Source organism: Peromyscus eremicus, chromosome 12, assembly GCF_949786415.1.
Source record: "Peromyscus eremicus chromosome 12, PerEre_H2_v1, whole genome shotgun sequence".
Taxonomy (NCBI): domain Eukaryota; kingdom Metazoa; phylum Chordata; class Mammalia; order Rodentia; family Cricetidae; genus Peromyscus; species Peromyscus eremicus.
The window spans coordinates 58,604,628-58,627,523 of NC_081428.1; the positions used below are offsets into that span (position 1 = coordinate 58,604,628).

The window sequence follows — 22,896 nt, forward strand, 5'->3', positions numbered from 1 at the left end:
ATTTCCTTACCTGGGCTCTTAACTTTTTCCTGGTGCTGATGACTATCCTGTTGTGTGGGAGGAGGATGAAAGAAAAGGGGTCCTGGGACAGCTGTCATCATTCTCTTTCTCGACCTGAGTCCTTGTTGCAAAGATCTTGCCCAGAGTTACTAAGCTATATCGTTGCCTTGCCTGACTTTTCTGTACCTGTCTTTTATTTAAAAAAAAAAAAAAAGTTTTTAACCATGCAACATAAATAATCAATGTGTAGCTGAAGCGTACATATTGATTTTCATACAACCCCCTCTTTTTAGTTTCTTTCTCATTCTCCCCCCATTTCTGATCCTTTTCTGAAATCCTTTGGATGTTGCCCCCCCTTCCCACTCCCCCAGGTAACCGGTGTTACTCCCCCTGCTCTCTGACACTGTAGATAGACAGACAGACCTCCCATAGCTCCCATATCCACGTCCAACCCAGCACAGGTGGAAAGTGTTTGGGGGGAAGAATTTGCATCTGAACTGCACACACCCAAACTTTTCTTCTCATCGTTATTCCCTCAGCAATACGGAACAGTGATTCATAATGCATTTGCATCACATTAGGTATCAGAAGTAATCCAGAGAAGGTTCAAGAGGGTATGCCCCGCCTAGACGCAAATGCCATTCCATTTTGCATAAGGGACTGTGAGCATCCGCAGGTTTGGGCATCTGCAGGGGGCAGTGCCTAGGAACCAGTTCCCCAGGAATACAGACGGACGACTTATTATGAGTTGGGATTAGAACTACATCCTAGTTTTATTGAAAATGGTGTCAGAGCTTTTGCTTTTTATTCCCTTTGCTTTGGGAGGCTGATTCTGAGAGAAAGGGGAAGAACTGTATTCGCATAACAAGTTAAAATCCTTAGATCTCTGTCTTGGTTTTTACCATAATCATTGTAAGACTTCCCCCCCCCCCATAGTCTCTAAATTTGCTGCAGTGAATATGCACGGCTTTAAGACAGTCGACTTACACACAGGGTGAACATGAAAGGGCCCTAGAAGGCCCCAAGCACCGGCTCTGGCCTCTCCCTCACTCTCACTGAGCCAATGGGGTGGAGAAGGCCCGCTTTCCTCTGATATTTCAGCCTCCTGATGTCTACCAGAGAACACCTCCTTGTCAGGGCACGTGAAGAGGGTGACTTTCAGGGTCCTTTGCTCTGAGGTGGGGGTAATTTGTTAAATAGCCTCTGCTGACCATGCCAGCTTCTCTGCATGCATGCTGTGTGGTGCCCCCCGACCCCCATTCTGAGATTAACCTCCAAAACCATGCTCTGATAAGAGAATTCAGGTGTGTGTGTGTGTGTGTGTGTGTGTGTGTGTGTGTGTGTGTGTGTGAAGGTACCCAAGGGTGTACCGTCCCGGGGACATCATTCCAGTCAACAGAGGTACACTTTGTTTGGCAATTCTCCTTGACTAGCACCCACAGAGCTGTCCCCTCACTTGGTCACATGTGAATGGCACTGGTGAGGCAGACGCACTGGCCCTGGAACACTTTCAATTTTTATTAATTAGCACTACTGGGTTCAAGGCAATTGAAACTCCAGGATCTAAAACGCCCCTCAGGCCTCCACAAGCTCTGGGCTCAGGAGCCTGACATGAACCATACAGGGATCCAAAAGCCTGTACTCTATTCCCCTTGGCCCAGGGACATTGGCGTTTGAGCTGTCCCACATGAGCACCAAAATTCCAGGAAGGCTCCACCTCTCCTTTCTTCCAGACACCTTCAAGCTTCAAGTATTTCTTCCTCTGCTCCCCAAGACCCTTCACCCCTCTACCACAGAGAGTGCACGCTTCCTAGCCCATCTACCTTCCTTTTTACTGAGAATCTTATGAGAATTGATCTATCCAATTAAGCCAGGAAATTGTTCTCTAAATTTAACATGTCCATCAATCGTACCCACAATGGCCACATTGATTTGGAGGACTGGAGCTTTGAGGTGATTTTTATTTAATCCAGCACAAACTCCATTAGGCTCCCCCCTCCCAGGCATCATTTCTCAATTTGGTTTTGTTAAACTCAGCTTCGAGCATATCTCATGAATCATCCTCATCAATGCCCTCCTGCTGAATTCCCCATCTCCATGCAGGAGCTGCTCAGGGCAGTCCCACACCACTCTGTGCTGTTGACTTTGCTGTACCTAGTGACCTCACTGGTGAATTCTGTTTACACCCAGCTTCTTTTCTGAAAGCAGAATATATATGTGTGCACAGAAAGATGGTCTCTATTAAACTCAAACTCCACTCCGGTCATTTCCTCCATCTTGAGAAACCATCTGTTAGCTCCAGCATTGCCTTGATGGACTACTCCATGCCAAGAGGGCCCACACACATATGCACAAAGACAGTTCCATTTGGAGACTGGATGTCATCTTTAATTAATAATGCCACAGCTTAACATCCTTTTCGTTGCCGTGGCAGATGGCGTGTGTGTGTGTGTGTGTGTGTGTGTGTGTGTGTGTGTGTGTGTGTGTGTTCCTGAATACATGAGGGGCCAGCAGAGACTCCCAAGCAGTTCTCAGCCAACGACTCTTGAGCAGCAACAGTCTCCATAGGCATGGAGGCTAGACTCTGCCTCCTGTGGTCTTGAGTCTTTCTTCCTTCTGGGTCACCTTGCGTGTGTTCTGAAGGCAAGGCTAAGGCCTGTACCAAGTCAGATCAAAGGGCCTCTCAGCACAGCCCAGCCTCCAGGTCTCAGACCTCACTGCCCCTAACCAGAGGGATGCCCCTGGTCAAGATACAGACTGTCTGACAGAGGTGGTCAACCTAGGCCAGCACTGGTCCCCTGTGACACTCAGGGAGCAGCATCAGAGTGGTCCAGCCCTGGGCTGAGAGCTGAAGCTGCTGGGACATTTGATGAATTCCTTTCATTGACAAGCTGGATGCAGCTCAGGCATTTTGGAGGGCCACTCAAAAGGGGCAGACTTGGTGGCAGCCACTGGAGGTCATTTCCAACCCAAACCAAAGAGCTCTCTCTCCTGCCATCTCTACTCTCCAGTTTCCACACATGCCCAGTAGGTCCACAGCTCAGATATGGCAGGGGAAAGTGATGATGGGTCACAGGAGACCATGAAACCTGGGCTGAACTGGATCCGCAGCCATATGCCAGCCTGAAGCCAGCCCTCTCTCCCATGGTCAACGACAGGCAGAGCTTTCTGAAGCCAGATGGGACCCCTTCCCAGGCCAGGCAAGCAAGTTCTCAGCCCCGGGGCAGAGGGCAAATCAAAACGGCTCTACTGTCCCATTCCACTGTTCTGTGCCTTGGGAAGGCAAGGAGCCCAAGTCCAGGAGGGTGGGATCAGCTGTTAGGGAAACAGCGCTGTCCAGGTGAGGCCTCTGGCCGGAAGCTGGGCTTGTTCAGTGGGCTGGGGTAGTAGGTGGTTGTGTACACATTGGTCTGCTGTAATGGGTAGAAGTTGGCTCTGTCGTCAGGGATCAAGTTATTCTTGTTCAGTGTCTGCAGGGAGGAGAAGGAATCAGAAAGGAGAGAAGGGATAAGGAAAGGGCCAGCCTAGGGCAAGGAGTCCTGGAAGCCAGCCATTAAGGGGCAAGTCTAACTATCAACCCAGTGCTCCTTCACGTGACCACTGCTCCCCCACCCCCCAACCCAGCGATGACCAGCATCGAGCCAGGACCACAGTCCCATTCACCCTGCTCTTTGTGTCACCCAGAGGTTCCCACCTTGAATTCCATGGGGGTGTACTTCTCATTCTTGGGGGTGCCTCCACCCTTGTAGTGCAAGTGGTTAGGGGTGGCAGGATGGACCAGCGTGGATTCCTGAGATTGGCGCCGGCAGTGTTGGCAAGACAGGTACACCGCCAAGGTCAAGAGCCCGGAGCCCAGGAAGCAGGACACACCCGTGGCTACCAGCTGGATGAGACTGAACCCTGGAGGAAGAGAGACGGGTGGGAAGGGAAGGGTTGCTGGCAAGGAGAAGGCCTTCTGATTGTCTCCCTGGGAGCAGACACATTGTCAAGAGGTCCCAGGATGTGGAGAAAGCTAAGGGCTTTGGGGCCAGAACCAAAGAGAGAGGTGGGGGAGGCTGTCACCAAGACCCCCTCTCCCAGGACAGCCTGTAGGTGGAGTCAGAAGTGACAACCTAAGGATTTGGATGCGGGCTGATGATGGCCTCCTAGCCGGGAGGCCTCGGAGGGGACTGTGCAGACCTCCTCATACACAACCTTGAAGACAGGTGGGGACCCGCTCCCCCCGCCCCCCCCCGACACATACACCCAGGCTTGGCTGTCTGCAGCAGAAGTGGGAAGAATGCAGACTCAAGTGGTGGATGAGGGACTGTGACATGAGTGACATGGATGGAGGGCAGTGACAGGAGTGACTCTTTACCTCCACAACTGGTGGTCTCCTCCACACTGGAGGCAGGCAGGATGACTGCAGGGAGATAAACGGATATGGTTGGAATAGAGTAAAGAAGGAGGACTCCCGCCTGGGCTGGGTGCCATCTAAGAGAACCTTTAGGTCAATGGCCTTCACTCCCTCCAGCTTCTCTGTAGACCCCCTCCTCCCTCTATAGGGTGGACCGTTCAATAGGTGTGTAGTATGAGAGCCTCAAGCATGAGACAAATGTATCATTTCTGATGCTTCATCCTGTACTCCAATCTCCGCCACAGGGTTCAGGTTTCAGAAAGGGAAGAGTGTGTGTGAGGGGACCGAGGGGGAGATGGTGGAAAAGTACTAGCCAAAGGACCTACCAGGAATCTCACTGTAGGGACAGGGCCGGCTCTGGGTGCTGTTGCCAGGACAGGCACCCGGCCCAGGGACAAGCTCCTCACAGCTCCGGCTCCTGCTCTGGGTCCCATCCTCCGTGCAGACACCCCACTCAGACCACAGTGACCAGCCTTCTGTGGATTGTGGGTTGGGATGAGGTTGAATGTCTCAGGGTCTCCCTGTTGAGGGGTTAGCAGCTCCCAAACACTCCCCACCCCCAGTCAGAGGCACCCAGTACCTGGGCAGGCCTGCGTGGCACATAGTGCCTCCTCCGTGTGCAGCCCGAGACAGATGTCCTCACCCGGGGACGGTGCGGGGTTGGTGCAGGAACGGGTGCGTTGATAGTGGCCACCACCGCAGGATGTTGAGCACTGGGACCATGCGGTCCAACAGGACCAGGCACCCCGCACTGTAAGCGTGGGTTGGGTGTGTGTATGTGTGTGTGTGAGAGAGAGAGAGGCTGACCGGGGCCTCATTCCCTCAACATCCACACCACGCAGAATCAACAGATCAAAGTATTAAAGGATGTCTCCCCAAACTCCGTATGAGTTTCATCTCAAATCAAGTTCCCCTTTTGGCTAGCTGGGTAGAGGAATGAAAAAGCGCAGCAATAATGAAGAAAGGAAACCCTCGCTCCTGCTCCACTCAGTAGCCACTGAGTCCATGGAGAGGGCAGGACTCAGATCTCAGTGAGTTGAAGCTGTTCCAGATAACGAGTTCCAGGCTAGCCAGGCCTATTGGGACTCTGTCTTAAATAAACAATAAGCAAACAAATAAATAAATAAAATCTGGGACCCCTTGCAGAATTGGCAGAGAGGGCTCACCTCCTCAGGCTTGAGAGTTCCTGGGGAGATGGAACTTTTGCCCGAGGCTAAAGTTTTCTTCCACAACCTTACCTGGGCAAGCCTGCGGGTTGCAGTCTTGGTACTCGGCAGCGTCTCCCACACAGGGCAGTCCCCCGTTGCGGGGCTCCGGGTTGGTACACGTTCTCTTGCGGACGCGGAAGCCCAGCTCGCAGTCCCGGGAGCAGGATGACCAGGGGCCCCAGGCGGCCCAGCCACCGCTCAGAGAGTGCGGGGACGTGCTCCCGCTGCGCAGGAGATCCTCCACCAGGGCTGCAGAAGGCCGGCGGGCTCAGTGATCTCGGTGCTGGGCGGCTTGCACCGCCCCAAGCTACCCCGGCACCCCTCGCTTCCGACCTCCCTCCCCACCGCCCCAGGCCGTACCGTCGGTGTCGCAGGCTCCGCTGCCGTCGGCGGGGCAGGTCCTGGTCTCCGTCCTCCTCTTGCCGAACTGCAGGCCGTGCGGGTCCGGCAGCGGCGCGCGACACGTGAAGCGGAAGCGCTGCTCCTGTCGTGCGCCACCCTGGGTCACGTTCACCGGCAGCCAGGGCGTCCAGGGTGTGTTGCGCCGCACTTCCGGGCAGGCCTCGGGGTTGCAGGTCTTGAACTCCTTCGGGGGGAGGGTAGTTTCAGAGCCTGCCGGCTTCCCCGCACCCCGCGCCCCGGCCCCGCTCCCCGGTGCCCTCACCACGCCGCAGCCCGGGCAGGAGTTGCCATTCTCGCAGGCCCGACGGCGCGACTGCACGCCGCCTCCACAGTTGCTACTGCACTTGCTCCAGGAGCCCCAGGAAGCCCAGAAGATGGGCACCGGGCAAGGTGTATTTTCATTACAGAACCTGGGGAGAAGGGAGGCGTGAAACCCTAGGGAGAGGTACTGTCATCCCCGGGCTGGAGGATGCCCAGATCCCCTGCCTCCCTGCAGCCACAGCTAAGCTCACCGCTCCTCCCGGCTCTTGCCCACGCAGATGCGGCCCCCGTGGCGGGGCGCGGGGTTGCTGCAAGTTCGCTGACGGACCTGGAAGCCGATCCCACAGGACGTGCTGCACTGTGCCCACGATGACCATGTGGTCCACGCCCCATTCCTGGTGGAGTGGGAGGGGACAGAGACACATGCCCCTCTGAGCCCGAGCTTCATAGATCTGGGCTGCATCTGGGGCAGATGGATTTTGTATTGTTGTCAGGACTGGCGAGACAGTGACAGAAAATATCAGCTCCTAACCAGGCGGGCTCAGGCAGATTCGTGCATTCATCCGTTTGCTCATTCATGCCTCAAATATGTATTGAGAGCCTTCTTCCATTTATCAGGCTGTGCTCAGGGCCAAGGACACAGTGATAGGGCCGGGCCCCTACACAGACAGGCAAAAGGACACACTCTTTAGAGGTCTCAGTTACCATTCCATCCTGAAACCTTCCTTTCCCCCTTCTCAGATACCCAAGCCTCCTCTTAGACCTCACTCTCCCCGATTCTCCCCTGCATTAGCTTTCCCCCGCTGCAGACATCCATGCCCAAGTTGACCTCAGTGACTGAAGTTGGACTCCCCTGTGTACTGGTACCCTTATCCTTAATATAAGACTAATGGCTGAATTCTGACCCCTCGAAGTTGCTGTGAGGGTTAAATTAATGAATGTAGATAAAATAATTATTTTAAGAGTCTCTAAAATTATGGGTTAGTTGTGATAATAACCACTTTATGCAGTTCCCAAGTACCAGGCAGTATAGTTCCTAACATACATTATCTCTTTTAACCTTCTCAGCAACTCTCAGGTGGGTATTGCATGCCTTATTTTAAAAAGAGTAGCTAGAGGTCTGTCCGAGGTCATGCCTCTAGACGGCACAGCCTGGGATCGTCACCCTCTCATGCTGTCCCTCAAGTTTGGAACAGCAAAGCTGAATGCAGCTAGCTTTCGGCATGCCTGTCCAGTCTTTCTTTCCGAATTCCAGCCATGAGGCAGAGATTCTTCTTCCATTGACGTGAAAACTCTCCTAGTGCTCACATTTCCTGCCTCAGACAATCAATAGCTTCCTGTCCAGTCCCCAGTACTGCACTGAAGCGTAAACACCTGGGTGAGATGCCCCATGTCCCCAGTTCTCTCCATGAGTCCTAAGCGGACACTATATAAACCCTGTCCTCACTCGCATACCTGGAGCAATTGGCGATATGGATGGCTGGCCCCAGGCATTCCAGGCCCCCACAGCGGGGCCTTGGGGAGTCACAGGATCTGGCCCGGCACAGGCAAGAACCCGAGTTGTCTCCATCTAAGTGCTCACACGGTTTCCATGGTGACCACGGGCCAAAGCCCCCGTCCCGTGTCACATTCCGCACCTGCAGACTCATATAAGGGGCAAGACTTCTGTCACACAAGGCAAAGGCAGGGGAGGGCATATACTGATGGGGAGTCGTGGCTGGCATGGAGGGGAAGGGTTAGGGGAGGGCACACAAGGGTTCTCACAGGACAGGCTGTGATGTTCTGGATCCAGAGGCTCATGTTGGAACTGTCCTCCAGTGTGCTGCAATGTTGCCGTTTCCCATCCCAGCCGCAGTATGGGTCCCGCGCTGCCAGGCATGCCCTGCCAGATGGAGGTCCTGAGACTCAAGCTTACTGGCTTCCCAGTCTCAGCTTTGTCTCTAGAAAGCACCTGGCAAGCCCACTTTGGGCACCTCTTTCTATCCTGGTTTTCCTCTATGAAAAAGGTTAAGTTCAAAGTTAGGGATTTAGCTCAGCGGTGGAGCGCTTGCTCAGCAAGTACAAGGCCCTGGGTTCCATCCCCAGAATCAGAAAGATGGAAAAGAAAACAGCTAAGTTCACTGTGTCCTTGCTGTGGGCCTGGACCCATTTAAAGCACGTGCAGAAGCATGAATGAGTTCGGTGCAATAACCCAGTGAGGTAGGCTGTTACTGTTCCGTCAGGTAGGAGGAAACTCAGAGAGCTCAGCAAAGACTCAGACTTAGTCAAGAGACTAGACTGTTTTCTCCTGAGCTGAAGGGACCCATTGCTCCTCACCTGGGACCACTGGAGGAGATGTGGTCTGCAGAAATGCAAAGAGACAGCCCTTCCCTGTCAGACCCTCAGAGCATAGTTATTCTTAAGCCTGGCTCCTATGAAAATCCCCTGAGGAGCTTGAAGAAGCAGTGGTACCCAAGTGCTCCCCAACACGAGTCTGTGTGGTTTTTAGAAGTCCAGGACAAGGCTAAAGGAAGTCCTGTTGTGAATCACCAGGATGGCTAACCATCTTTTCGTGGAGCCAAGGAGAGGGGAGAGGAGGTTTCCCAGTGATCACACAAATTGTATCTTGCGGAACTGGACCCAGACCTAGGCTTCCCAACTGTCATCCCCCTTACTTTCCATCCTCCAACCAGTTGGAAGTCCTATTGCACGTCACACCCTGACTGGTGTATGGACCCATTTCCCAAAACTCAGCATGCTGGGTACAGTCTAGGGTCCTGTGTGTTTCCCCATGCTTGAGCTGTTTGGGGCCAGAGAACAGCGGCTAGCACTTTAGCATTGGGAGAATAAGCTGAGCCACTAGGGTGGGATGCTACCCTACCTTTCCCTGGCCACAGGGCTGGCCTTTCTGCAATGTCCCAGAAAAGACAGTGGTTCACACCCCAGTGCATGCCCCAGAATCCTCCACTTATACTCCAGGGCTCCTTTCTTCCTTTTCTTGTGGTTTACATTTTTTAAATAAGAAAGTTAAATCTCTGCTAGGAGGACTTCAAGGAAGAAGAAGAGAGTCTGTGGGGATCACAGAGCCAAGATGTGCTGTCCACTGCTAACTGAAGAGTACCAGATCCTGGAGGCAGAGGGAGGGGGCCCCTCCAGGCCAACGGGATACACACAAGAGCCAAGAGCTTGCAGCTTTTGCTGTCCTAGCGATGGGATTCTTCTTTTCTCTTGAAGCTTCAGGGACAGTCATTTGTCAGCCATGGTTTAATTGATCCACTAATAAATTAGTTAATTACTAGATAAGGTCTCACTCTATTGTCCAGACTGGCCTGGATCTTACTAGGTAGCCCAGGCTGGCTTCAAACTCCCAGCGATCCTCTTTCTCATCCTCTCAAGTGTTCAGATTCGAACCATAGGCCACCATGCCAGGCTCCTGCAAGTTCTGTACACTTAGCAAATTCAATAGGTCATGTCATGCACTGGAGGGAAAAGGAGGCCTTGCAGAGAGAGAGAGAGAGAGAGAGAGAGAGAGAGAGAGAGAGAGAGAGAGGGAGGAAGGGAGAGATGCAAATACAGAAGGAATAATTGAAGACGCCTTCCCCACCCTGATAGCACTAATTCTGATATGCTGTGATTGGTACTTGGCTCCCTGACATGTAGAGCACAGCTTGTTGGCTGCACGTGCTTGCTTGTCTCATTTTATTAGCTTTGCAATAATAGGATTCTGCAGTTTCTAGGTTTTAGATCTACCTGTTGTTATTTGTTTATGTTATGTAGGGGGCAGGCATGCTCTTGCCATGGCTTGTGTGCAGAGGGCCCCCACCTGTGGCTTTTTAGTAGTGTTAGCCCGTGTTCCAGGCTGGCCCATGATCTTGTATAATCCAGGTGGTGCTTTGGGCATCTGTGGAAGAGGCCCTGATTGGACCCCACAGAGCACACCGTGGCCTACCTGGGAATCCAGAGCACTTGTGGGGCTTGTGAATGTTTCCTCTTTACTCGCTCAAAGACAACATAATACATTTTATAGCATAAGCATGCTCATATTTTGCCTTTGAGACCAACAGTTTGATTTGAGGGTTTTTCACTGGCAGAATTTTACCAAACTGGATGTTGTGGGGCTCAAAACAATCCAAGTGCACAAAGAATATTGGTGCCTATGGCTTTGAGATCCTGCTCACTGACTAAGAGTTGGATCACAAGAATCAAATCCAGCCAGTCGGAACTCAATAGAGCCCATGACTTGTTATAGATAACAACTAAGATTCTGTGTGTGTGGTGTGCATGCTCACACAGACGTGCAGCCGCATGTGAGCACTTGGGTGTAGAAGCTTGGGGACAACCTTGGGTGTCACACACCCACTTCCTTTATAACAAGGTCTCTCACTGGGAGGCAGAGCTCACTAATTAAGCTGGATTGCTGGCCACCAAGACCTGGAACCTCCCATCTCCACCTCAATGAGGAGATTACAAGTGGGAGCCACCACAACAGGGATTTTCTTGTGGGTGTTAGGGGTTGAACTTGGTTGCCCATGCTTGCCAGGCAAGTGCTTTGTTGACAAGACCATCCTGAAAACCCCAAAGTAAGATTCTACCCAACAAAACAAGTGTCTGCTAGCAGAGAGATTGATTAAGGATGGAAATGTTGAACCAGGGTTTATAAGGCTAAAGCAAAAGATTCTGGTGGAACCCAGTATGCCTCATGTTACTTCTTCCCCTAAAGCCTTGCTGGGTCTAAAGCAGTTGTTTCTAGTCTTGAGTGCAGACCCTAATTCCCTGGGCATCCTTTGAAACACTTATGCAAACAGAACAAAACGCCTCCCTGCATCTGGGCCTCTGGAACTAAAAGTCCAGGGTTAGAATCTTTAAACGTCAGTGAATAGTTATGGTGTTAGAATCTCCAGTGAAGAGTTAGGGCGGAAAATTTTTGTTCCAGGACCATGTTTGTCAAGGTCCCAAGTCAAGTGGGATCTTGTTTCCTCCCAGGTCCTGACAGAATAAGGGGACAGGGGAGAAAGACAAAGTAGAAACTTGACACACTTTTCTCACCCCAAGTCCACTCACTCACTCACTCTCTTTCCAGTCAAGGTCTTGAGAAAAAAGAAGACAGCAGATGCTCTACAGAGAGCCCACCCCCTTGGTCTGAGAGGCCTTTGAGACTTCTCTTCAGGGCCAGTGCCGCCTCCTCCTCCTCCTCCTCCTCCTCCTCCTCCTCCTCCTCCTCCTCTTCCTCCTCTTCCTCCTCCTGCTAATAACTAGAGGGGATGGCTACTCCCGCGGCTCAGGTGAGTCCACACTCACTGTCTTTGGGCTAAAGGGCACTTCAAAGCCAACAGAACAAGGAATGTGCTTTAGAAAATGAAAGCTCCATGCTAAAGAGCACGGAAGTGCCTGTCACTGAAGGAAGTAGCGGGAATTTAGAGTTCTTTCATGAAAAGAGCCATCAGGCCAATAATACATCACTGTGTCTTTTTTACTGCAGTGTCTCAAGCAGCCGTTACCGAGGGGAACAGGTTTATTCCACTGGCTCACAAGTAGGACGGAGATGGATGGTGGGCATTGTAAGCCTGAGAATCCTAGCTCCCTGCAGCAATAGTGCATGGGGGGAGCTGTCCAGGGTAGAAACAGCATCACGGCGCTTTGGAGGAAGTAACAAATACTCAAGACTGCCCAGAACGAGGACCTGGTTGGGAAGAGACACCATTGAGCCTGGGCCTAACCCTGAAGCCATGGGGCAGACAGAGGGTATCTGTGAGTGAGCCAGGGTTGAGGTGAAAGGTCAACAGGAAGGAGGAAAGGGCTGACTCATGGACTGAGCATCTTAGCTCCTCTCTGGCCAAGCCAGCGTATTGGTTATGTGGAACAGAGTTTGCTTTGATTAAAGGAGGTAGAGGCAAGCTCCTGGATGCTGGGTAGAGGAGGAGGCTGGGGAGTGTCTCTGCTTACCCACTTTGATCTTCCCGACAACTTTGGAAGGAACAGGGGCAGACATGAAATGCCTGGAACATAACGAAGCCCCCCCCCCCCCCCCCCGCCCCCTTGATAGCACTAATTCTGATACGCTGTGATTGGTACTTGGCTCCCTGACATGTAGAGCACAGCTTGATGGCTGCACGTGCTTGCTTGTCTCGTTTTATTAGCTTTGCAATAATAGGATTCTGCAGTTTCCAGGTTTTAGATCTACCTTTTTTTTTTTAAATTACATTTATTTGTTTATGTTATGTAGGGGGCAGGCATGCCCTTGCCATGGCACGTGTGTGGAGGGCCCCCCCACCTCTAGCTTTATGACAGGATTTTCACCGTATACGTCAGCAGCTTGTAAAACAAACTCAGGAAACAAGACTCCGAGCTGACCTCCTGGCACCTTGTTGCAGAACGGCAGCCTGTTGGGGACACTATACAAGCTCCTGGCTTCCTCTGCGAGATCCTGCGAGTGGGGAATTGTCCCTGCCCTTCACCATCCTCTCATCCCACTGCAGACCCATGGCTTTGCAGTGGGCGGGAGCCACACTAACCCATCCCAGATGTCCATCTGACTCATGACAAGGTTGCTAGTCTGACCTGTCCTCTAGAGTAACTCCCTGGATAGTCTGAGACTCTAACCATTGTGCTGCCACCATGATTCAGGTCAAAATCCTCCCATGACATTCTCAGCTGGCCTCAATCCACTCTCCAGGCCCACTCCCCTGCACCAGCCTCTTCTGAGGCCAAATAATTGGTTGACTGAAGCACCAGCCCTGGGAGGAAGGTCACCCTGTGCTGGGCAGGGCTGCCTAGTGAAGAATAAAAAATACTGGGCTACTGGGCTTTCCCTCAAGGATTTATAACCTCTTGGAGAATAAGGCGTGTGTTAAAAGTTTAACAGCGACACCGTGTTTAAAGAGACCAAGAAACAAGGGAAATGCTCTCAGCAGGTAGCCGCTGCTTTCTGGCCAAACAGAGCTGTGTGTATTTGGTGTCATAGATTCCGAGGCCAGAGAGCCCAGGAGGCTGGAGCCTCCTAAAAGCAGAAAATAAAAAGGAATAAAGATACTGTCTATCCTTTATGACTTGCGAGCCTGGGCTCTTCATGAGTACCAGGCCCGGTCTTCACAGTTCTGCCAAAATAAAACATCACTGTGCCATCAAATCTCTCAATTTCTTGGCAAGAGAACTGAAGCTCAAAATGGTTACTCAGTTTGCTTAAGATCATGCAGCTCATGGAGCGTGGAGCTGAGGTGGGTTCCCACTTGTGTCTAATTCTACCGTCCGCATCCTTCCCAAGACACCCTTCTGCCTTTCCCCACGTGGTAGATCCAGGCCAGGGTTTCTCTCCCTAACTGGATTGGCAGAGTGTGGAAGGCTGCAGTTATGGAGTCACACAAGCCTCCCCTCACACTAACAGCTTAGCAAGGCGCCCCATGCACAGCAGGGCTTTGCAAATGTGTGTCACTCTGATGGAACCACATTTGGGGGCCGACAGGAGCTCCGGCGACTACCCTCCACCAGCGGCCTCCTACACCCGTCCGTCCTTCCTCCTCCGCCGCCATCTGCAGGCCTCTGTCCAAGCTCCTGGTTCTCTCAGAGAGCAACCCTTGGCAGCATGGAGCCCATTTGTCTCCCAAATCCCAAGGACAGATGGCGCAGCCAGGAGGACTCCGTTGCAAAGGCCATGAAGTCCACGTGGCTGTTTTGATGATCATACAGAGAAGGGACGAAGCCAGGGTGGCTTCAGGGGCTGGGAGTCTGGGACACAGCTCCATTTGGCCTTGGCTTCCTCCCCTTAAATACTAGTGTCATTGCTGCCAAATCTGTGGCTCTACTTAAAGCTAATGTGACCGAAAGCAACGGAACATTACAGTTCTTACACATGGCTGCCCCATCTGGCTGGTCTGCCTTCAAGAAAGTTGAAGACTAGGGGCTGACCCAGGCATCATCTCCCCACCGCCCCACATCTGGGCAAGAAGTGCTGTGGTTTTGAAGGCCAAGATCTCTCTTTCTGAATGAACTAAAGGTCCCGAGAGCTAATCAAGTGAGCTAGAGATGGCTGGCAGGCCAGAACTATGGGGCTGCCCACACACACAAAATAACAGCCACCACAATTCGCTAAGTGCATGGTTCCCTTAGGCAGCAACAAGGCTGATTAACACTAACAAAATCCTTCCAAGATGTTTCAGGAGCAGGCCACCAACGTTTGGAGAGGTTAAGTCACTTGTTCAAAGGCACTTCCCAACTGGAGACCCACAGGGATGCGAGGGCAAGTGGCTCACTGGAAAGCCACATCACTTAAGCACCATTTCCCTCCGAGGCACGTGATTGGCAGGATAGCCGCCACCACCACCACCGCCGCCGCCGCCGCCGCCGCCGCCGCCACCACCACCACCACCACCACCACCACCACCACCACCACCACCACCACCACCACCACCACCACCACCACCACCACCACAGCAGACCGCCCGGGGGCCCTTCTTTTGTCCTCTTGCCTTGGCTTACCCCTGACTACGGTAGGTCAAGCACCTCTCCAGAGGGACCCGCAACACCCGGTCGCTCAATCCCACGAAGAGCGCACGCGCACTGTGCAGGATGCGCAGGCTCCGAAGAGGTTCAAGGCGCCCAGGGGGCAGCACGTGCAGCTCCTCCAGGTAGCAGCCCCGCAGGTTGCGGCTGGCAGTGGACAGCGCTTTCAGGATGGTGCCTGACTCTGCGGGTCAGAGGAAAGTGGCCTTGAAACCAGGGGCAGCTCGCAGCTGATTCCCCACCCGGCAACACGCACTTCCCCATCTGCCGTGCAGATGGGCCCGGGCCAGCTCACCCGTGCCTATGTAGAGTACATGGTAGAGCGTGTCCTTAGCTTGCACGAGGTCTACCACGAGATGTGAGAAGCGGACGCTGTCCTGGGTGACACAGGGCTCTGGTGTCACCGGCTGCACGGCTTCGCTCATCAGGAAGAGCCTCTGTGCATCCTGCAGGCTGCGCTCGGTGAGGTTCTCGTTGGGGCCAGTCTCTGGCAGGGTGCCGCACTGCCACAAAGGACCCAGTCACTGGAGCCCAGTCCTCACATGCAGGGACTGGCGTGGCGTCCTTCCCACCCATGAAGACCTTGGGTAGACACTAATTCTCCAACACTCCTGGTCCCCAGCATTCTTTCTGGGCCCCTGAATCTTTCAGGAAAGGATGTGTTTTCTTTAAAACTAGGAGAAACTGAGGCTGGGAAGATGGAGGAGGAGAGACCTGCCGGGGTTGGGGAAGAGGATAGGGACGCAAAGGGGTCTGTCCAGACAAATCATTTGAATGTGAATGGTATCCTGTAATTTTAAACTGCTTCATAGGCGCCCACCCCCGATAGTGGGCCAAGGTGTTTTCTCCTTTATCCCTACTGGCTTCAAGTTCGTGTTTTCTACTTTAAAGCGGGAAGGCAGCCACTTTTTAGTGCACACCACAAGAACCCTTGCACAGAACCAGAAGGGATGACCTAGTATAGTCCTGTCCCTGGTTCCAGCAAAGGAATAAGAGGCTCAAGGGTGACGTGCCCAACATCACTGGGCTGGATCTGGCTCAGAATTGCTGAACTGAAAAAGCCCCAGCCTTTCTCAAGGCCACAACACTCCTGGCACAGGCAGTTGGAAGGACATGAAAGTCAGTCATCTAGGCTGGGTGCGGTGGCTGGCACCTTCAACCCTAGCATACAGGAGGCAGTGGCAAGAGGACTCTGTGAGTTCAGGGTCAGCCTTGGCTACAAAGTGAGTTCCAGGCCAGCCAGGGCAACATAGTGAGAGCTTCCTCAAAAATAAAGAAATAAATAAAAAAATTTCTGCTTTCCCATCACAGAATAGGGGATGCATGTACCAACCATGCTGGCCCAAACCACTGCCAGGATTCAGAGATCCTATAGGCATTAATTAGGTCCCTTAGTGCGCATACTGTGAATGATCTCTGATAAAAACCCCAAAGTCTGGCCACAATCTACCTGTGTAGTACCCTCCTGGTCTCTCCTGCTTTGTAGAGTTGAGGTCCCTGTCTCTCTGGACTTGTGGAGTCAATTCCACAAGAGTGGGTTCCCTAACCCTGCCTCTCCTCTATCTCCTTAACAGCAGTCCGAGGAGTCACCGCCCTCTTGGGGACCCATCACAGACCCCAAAGCCTAGAGCATCAGGGCTGTGCTGAGCAGCTGGGAGTCCATTTGTGGCTGGTGAGAGGCAAAGGAAGAAAGCCGTACCTGGAAATTGGGGATGGGGTTGGCAATAGGGAGCCAGGCAGCCTGGGGTTCTCCTGGTAACGAAACGGGCCATTGAAAGCCCTGGAGATGGCACTGAGGTTGAAGGCGCAGACGGCGGAAGCGGCGATGCTGTTTCTAAAAGGCAAGAAAGAGGTGGTGGAATGTGGCCCTTCCTTTGGGATTCGGCCCTCCTTGCAGGCTAAGCATCTTCCTCAGAGGCCCCTCAGTCTGCCACCATTCCTAATCCCCCTAGGTTAGGAAGTGACTCTGATGAGCCTGGTACCTTTTGCACAGTGAAGGGTAGGTAATCCTCACACTCTCCCACCCTACCACAGGAGGATCCCATTGGCAAGAAGCACGGGGGGCGTCCATCCCTCCGTGCCACTTCATCCCCTTCCCTTATTCAGTGAGGGGTGGAACACAGTCAGTGTCCCATATTAAGAAATACATTTTATCTGGGTGGCGGCGGCGCATGCCTTTAATCCCAGCACTTGGGAAGCAGAGGCAGAACTGTGAGTTTGAGACCAGCCTGGTCTGCAGAGCGAGTTCCAGGACAGCTAGGGCTACACAGAGAAACATTGTCTCAAAAAAAAGAAAGGAAGGAAGGAAGGAAGGAAGGAAGGAAGGAAGGAAGGAAGAAAGAAAAAAAGGAAGGAAGGAAGGAGAGAAGGAAAGAAGGAAGGAAGACATTTGATATTACATCTACATTGAAGTCTTGTGAAACAATACTATCCAAGCTAAATATGTTATACTTTGATATTTGATTCCAAATTCTGCGGTATGCATGTATGTATTAAATAGATGGGTAGCATGCCACTGGTTTATGCTGCATCCTGCAACTCCTCAGAATTAGATAATCACTACAACCCTTCCAGGCCCAGAATCACAGGTCTCTACGAATGTGAAGTGACCAGGTCACAAGATGACGTCACATCCACCTGTCCAGTCTAGTCTCTGCACTGGCTTCTCTCCCAAATGTGTCCATTATCCTGGTTCCAGACCCCCCTGTCCTCCTGAGTCCTGACCTATCCTTCTGCTGGTCTCCCCTCAGCCTGGAAAGGCTCCTAATCCGTTCTGCACAGAGCAGCCGGCATGAAAGTCCTCAGATTTACACCTAGCTGCTCAGCGGCCTGTTTCAAATCCCCCAGTAATGTCTGCTTGTCCACAGGGTAAAGATCAAAACCCCAAGAACAGTCTACAAGGCCCCTGGGACTCCCACCCACCCACCCACCCACCCCCCCACCCACCCCCCCACCCCCCCACCCCCCCCCCCACCCCCCCCACCCCACCCCCCCCCGCCGCCGCCGCCGCCTTATTCTCTCCCACCTCCCTTCTGTTCCTTCAATACTCCTGTCACACTGGCTTCTTCTTAGTACGTGAACATTTTTTTCCCATCCACCCAAAGCTTCGCACAATTTATGGCATGGGGGCTGGAATGCCCTTCAGATCCCAGGAATTTCACTTCCATAGGAAGCCTCCTGTGATCGCCACCCTGTACCCCACTTTCTCCCTCTGTAGGAGTTAGCAAGGTTAAAGTGGGTTGCTCAAAATAGCCTTGCCCACTCTAGACTGTCACCCCCTTCATGACATTGCCGTGGCTGCTTTTGCTCACTGCTGTCCACCCCCGCCCCACCCCAGGACAGGCACCTGGCATGGAGGGGTTAGACAATAAACCGTTTATCTTTCCTTGATGTCTCTCCAGCTCTTTTTGCTCTGCTCACAGTCACTCACTTTCCTACACCGAGAGCCAGCCATACTTAGTCATGGTCAGCAGCTTTTCAGCTCATGGCTTGTGTGAGCTGTGCTGAATATCTGTCCCCTGGCCAGGATGGCCTCTCTGCTGCTGCTTGCCAGTCTTACACGTCCTCGACTGCTGCCTCAGACTGTCCTTTCTGTAGCCAACTTGGGGCATCCAGCGCCTGCTACCTGGCATCACTCTGTGGCTCACCAAGCTCCTGATGTCCTTACAAAATACCCTGCACAGCATGCCCCGCTGCAAAGGCTTTCCTCAGTCTCAGTGGGGCCCATTCATCACTCTTAACCTGAAGATCACTTGATCTGTTAGCCTCCACACGGAGGAGCAGGAGAGGAGAGTCTGATATCCCTGGAAAGGTTGCCTTTCCTCACATCCAAGGAAACAACAGGGGTGCCAGATGCCAGCTTGCAGGTTCTGGTGTAGCCAGGAGGGCGGAGGCAGCAGGATTCTTGGAATGCTGCTGCACATAGGTTAGAAGGGGCCATAGAGAATGGGTGCCTGGGGCTGCCGCCCATTCACCCCATGCTGGCTTCATCACTGTCCTCACCAGCACGCTCTCCCTTTAGGAGCCATAAGGCAACTCCCCTCCCTCTCTGCACATCTGGCCTGGGCCTGCCCTTCCCAGCAGCTCAGAGCAGGTCCTTACCGCTCCAGAGGTGGTAAGCCACAAACGGCCAGCTGCGGGAGCCAGGAGACCTCTGCTTTGTGGATGCAGACACCAGACTCTGAGAAAGGGTCTGCTGAGCCACCAGGCTGCCAGGCTAGGCAGGGCAAGCCCTGGAATGATAGGGAAGCTGGGCACCAGAGTGGGGGGACTCACACGTTGGTGGTGAAGACGCCATAGATGAGGTCCTGCTCGGGCAGGTGGAAGGCACTCTGTAGCTCGTTATAGTAGAAGGGGACCTCTCCTGGGCGGGAGCAGTTGAGCCGGGCCTTCATGAACGTGGTCCACGTGTCCTCCAGCAGGAAACGGCCCCCCACGTCATTCTTACACACTCGAGCCACCCGGGAGTACACAGTGCGTCCACAATCATGCTCCACTGCGTTCTCCCGGAGGAAGAAATACGCAAACAGCCCAATGTCGAAGGATGCCACGAAATTTGGCTCTGTGGGGATGGAAAGAAGAAGGCGGAGTAGGAAGGGCTTGACTGTGTCAGTATTCTCGGGTGGGCATCTTGAATACCGTATCCTCGCTGACCCAGGGGCTCCAAGGAAGCCTGGTCCCACTTCCACGTAAAGTGAAGTTCTCGTATTTGTTACTTGTGCTATTGTTAACAGTGTTACTTCACTGGATAAAGTACTCCGTCATAAGGACTTTATTGGTTCCTCCATTTAATCCTCACCACAGTATAGAAGGCAAGTCCTAGGACTGCTGTCCGTTACAGATGAGAACATCACAGCAGAGAGCAGCTTGGTCCTTGCTCAAGGCCATACAGCTAGTTAGTGAAGAAATGTATTCAACCTCAAGAGACAGGAAGTACTGTCTCCTCATTTCCTTCCTAATTTCTTCCTTCCCTTAAGCCCTTCTCTATTCAATTTCTAACTCTCTCCCCTAATAGCCTGCCCTTTGTCTGTTCTGGGTCCTCAGGACATCTGGGGCTCAGCTCCAGTGTGTCTTGGTCTTTGGGGAAACACCTCCCCTGCCCTATTCGCTTTATTGATGAAGCAACCGAGACAGGAAAGGTCTATGGAGTTTCGAAGGCAGGACAGATCTGCCCCAGGCCTGGGCCACCTTACCATTGAGCCATTTGGAGTTATACTGGGCAGTGCGAAGCGGTGGCCCATTGCCCAGGCTGCGGTAGATGGCTGGGTCCCGACCTGAGAAGTCAATGACGGTAGCGGCATAGAGCTCCCCCTGGGAGGAGATGACCGCTGTAGAGTTGTGTCGTGGATCATAGGGGCATCGGGCCACACCATTGATCTTCTCGATGGTCCGGCTGAGGTTCTCCACCTGGAGACAGTGGGAGAGGAGAGCTTTACCATGGGGTCCTGAGACCATCTGTTGTTTCCACCTTAGAGCTTGGGACCCTTGGTTTTTGTGTCGTTCCCCCCCCCCGCCCTCCCATGCCTCAAGTACCCTCATCACTTCCCCTCTGTGATCTCATAGCCATTACAAAGGGTGAGGTCCTTCACGAGTGTCCACTGGACACCAGATGGATGTTTCAAGTAAGACTAATGAAGAAAATACTGAAGAGAGGTTCCATTTGAATTTCAGATGAAGAATGATTTTTTTTTTTAATGTTTGTCCTAATATTTCATGGACATACATTCTCCACCCACCCTGCTACATTTTTCAGTCCCCCACTCCAAGCCTGCGTGTCTGGGTAAGATACCATCCCCCGATACCCCCAATTTGTCTGCCCCTCCCAACAGCCCACCTGTCTGCTGGAGCACACTGGGGAAAAGGCATTGGTGCCGCACATGAACACCTTCCGACCGGAAACAATCAGGACTCGCACGTAGTTCTGACACTCCTCCTGAGGTGGGAAGGAAAAACAATGGCGGGCCACAGCTCTACGTGTGTAATTCTGGGCATGGTTACTTCATACGGCTGCATCATCGATGCCAAGGAATGTTCTACCATGCCCCTGCCCTGGATCCACGCTGCTCTGAGATGTTCCAGCTTGTGTCTGTGGGAATCCATTGTCTCCCTTCACCCTCATCCCAGTCAGGCTTCTGGAGCAAGCGACCTCATGCTCACAAGGACCCCCAACATCTGACCATAAGCTTCCAGAAGAGCCTCTGCTGCCTCCGGCACGTACCTCAGTCTTCCCTTTGCTCTGGCAGGAGCGACGTGTGTCCTCACTGGAGGCCCACTCTGTAGCCTGTGAAAGGAACAAGGACATCATCTGGTGTGCTCCTGGACACTGCTCATTTGGGTAGATGGGGGCCTGAAGGTTAGGGCTTTCTCTCCCAGCATCTGAGGTATTTGAGGGGCTGTCAGAGACTTTCACCCCGAGGTCTTTTACTAGAGGGTGGTCCCCCAGCCAAACACCTTCTCTGCTTGATTGGAGTGGGGACATCTAGGGACCTGCTTTCAACTTCAGGGGCTCCATTAGCCCCACACAGCTTTCTGGGAGCCTCTCCCCAGGACAGCTCTGAAGCTTGAAGTGACCAAGAAGGGTTTTCAGTACCACCCAGGTCTTGGTGGGGGACAGGAAATATGCCTTCCAGAAGTCCCTCAAGGGAATGGGAGGCTAACCTGGGTCTCTTTCCGAAGGTTAGACTTTGGAACTCTTAGAAACAGGAGTTGTAATTTTCCCACTAAAGCCCTGCAACACGTTATGTTTCCCCCTCAATCTCTGTAGACACTGAGTTCTTGGCGACAGTTGAAGGTGCGTGGTAGGCCATGGGTAGGAGTCTTCATAGGCTATGTGTGTTTGTGCCCTCTACCCTGCTGGCTCCAGGAAATGAAGACTTCCTCTCGCCTCAGTTACTCCTCTCGTGAAGTCTCCCGTTCCCTTCTTCCATTTTGTTTGCTTTTTGAAAACACAAGCTGAGGAGGACCTTGAACTCGGATCCCCCATCCTCTGACTTCTGAGTTCTGGGGTCACAAGCATCTCCATGATTCCCACTTTATAGAGCACTGGGAATGAAACCCAAGCTTTTGTCCACCTCTCTCCTTCACTCTGGCATCATTCACACCGCCGTGGGCTTAGGGGCTGGAGACACAGCTTTCTCATGCTCAGAGCATTAGGAGAGGGCTGTCTCCACCCAGGATTCCCCCCCTCCCCTGTTTATTCTCTCCCCATCTCTGAAGAGCACTGAAAGGAAAGGTGATACTTCTCACACAGTCAACTGCCAACAGCGCTGATGTATAAACATGAACCACACAACCTGTCCTAGAAGGCCTGAGTAAGCAGATCTCTCTCTCTCTCTCTCTCTCTCTCTCTCTCTCTCTCTCTCTCTCTCTCTCTCTCTCTCCCCCCTCACATACACTCTGGCTCTAATTCCTCACAAAGCTGCTTTGCTAGACAATGGGAAGCTGGGGGCAAAGAGGGAGCCACAGGGCTGTTCCTTGCCTTCCAGACTGGCCCTTCACCTAGAGAAGCATGGCTGCTTAGAGCAGAAAGAGGCTGACCCCCCGCAAGCACCTGCACCCAGGAGCTGGTCTCCACTAAGCAGGCTGGGTCTGCCCCTCTAGGTCGGCTTCTCAACTTTAAAGAAGGGCAGATGACCTTTAGGGTCAGGGTTCATCTGGACGGAAATGATAAAGCATTGTTAGCCTCAGGACCCATCAGGTCCCAGGTTAAGCCCCACAGAAGAGAAGAGGATAGATAAGAGTTCTTGGGGTTTCTGGGGGAAGGGAGGGTCAATGACCCCCTTCACACACACACACACACACACACACACACACACACACACACACACACACGCTGAAACACAGACAATAGGTAGCCAATGGCAAACTGCACAGAACCTTGGGGTTTCTGCATGGGGCACATTGAAGGGGCCAGCCTGTTCTTAAGGGGGAAGTTAAGGTCATACGGAACTCACCAATGGCACAGACACATGCCAGGGACTTGTGCATTGTCTCTTTGACCTTCGTTGTAAGGGAGAAAACTAAAGCCAGTGGGGTTGAACGATCTGATCAAGGTCACAATGCTGGTAAGGAACAAGCCGCAGAGCAGACCACCGATCCAGGCACCCAGGAGCCTTCTGCCTCCCGTTACAGTCAGCAGATTCCATGAAACAAAAG

The 22,896-nt window shown here is 52.8% G+C and overlaps 1 protein-coding gene across 1 annotated transcript in view; it reads right to left on the minus strand.

Moving 5' to 3' along the window:
* Positions 1 to 2,366: 2,366 nt before the first annotated feature.
* Positions 2,367 to 22,896, minus strand: part of Sema5b (semaphorin 5B) — a 122,461-nt gene continuing 101,931 nt past the window's right edge. Inside the window, 19 exon segments of the mRNA XM_059277090.1 lie at positions 2,367 to 3,470; positions 3,695 to 3,900; positions 4,358 to 4,402; positions 4,723 to 4,872; positions 4,977 to 5,147; positions 5,635 to 5,853; positions 5,965 to 6,190; positions 6,269 to 6,416; positions 6,519 to 6,662; positions 7,723 to 7,904; positions 8,032 to 8,149; positions 14,719 to 14,926; positions 15,038 to 15,245; positions 16,442 to 16,482; positions 16,485 to 16,576; positions 19,018 to 19,303; positions 19,935 to 20,148; positions 20,576 to 20,674; positions 20,960 to 21,022. Coding sequence (XP_059133073.1) covers positions 3,312 to 3,470; positions 3,695 to 3,900; positions 4,358 to 4,402; positions 4,723 to 4,872; positions 4,977 to 5,147; positions 5,635 to 5,853; positions 5,965 to 6,190; positions 6,269 to 6,416; positions 6,519 to 6,662; positions 7,723 to 7,904; positions 8,032 to 8,149; positions 14,719 to 14,926; positions 15,038 to 15,245; positions 16,442 to 16,482; positions 16,485 to 16,576; positions 19,018 to 19,303; positions 19,935 to 20,148; positions 20,576 to 20,674; positions 20,960 to 21,022 — 2,979 coding nt within the window. The 3' untranslated portion in view covers positions 2,367 to 3,311.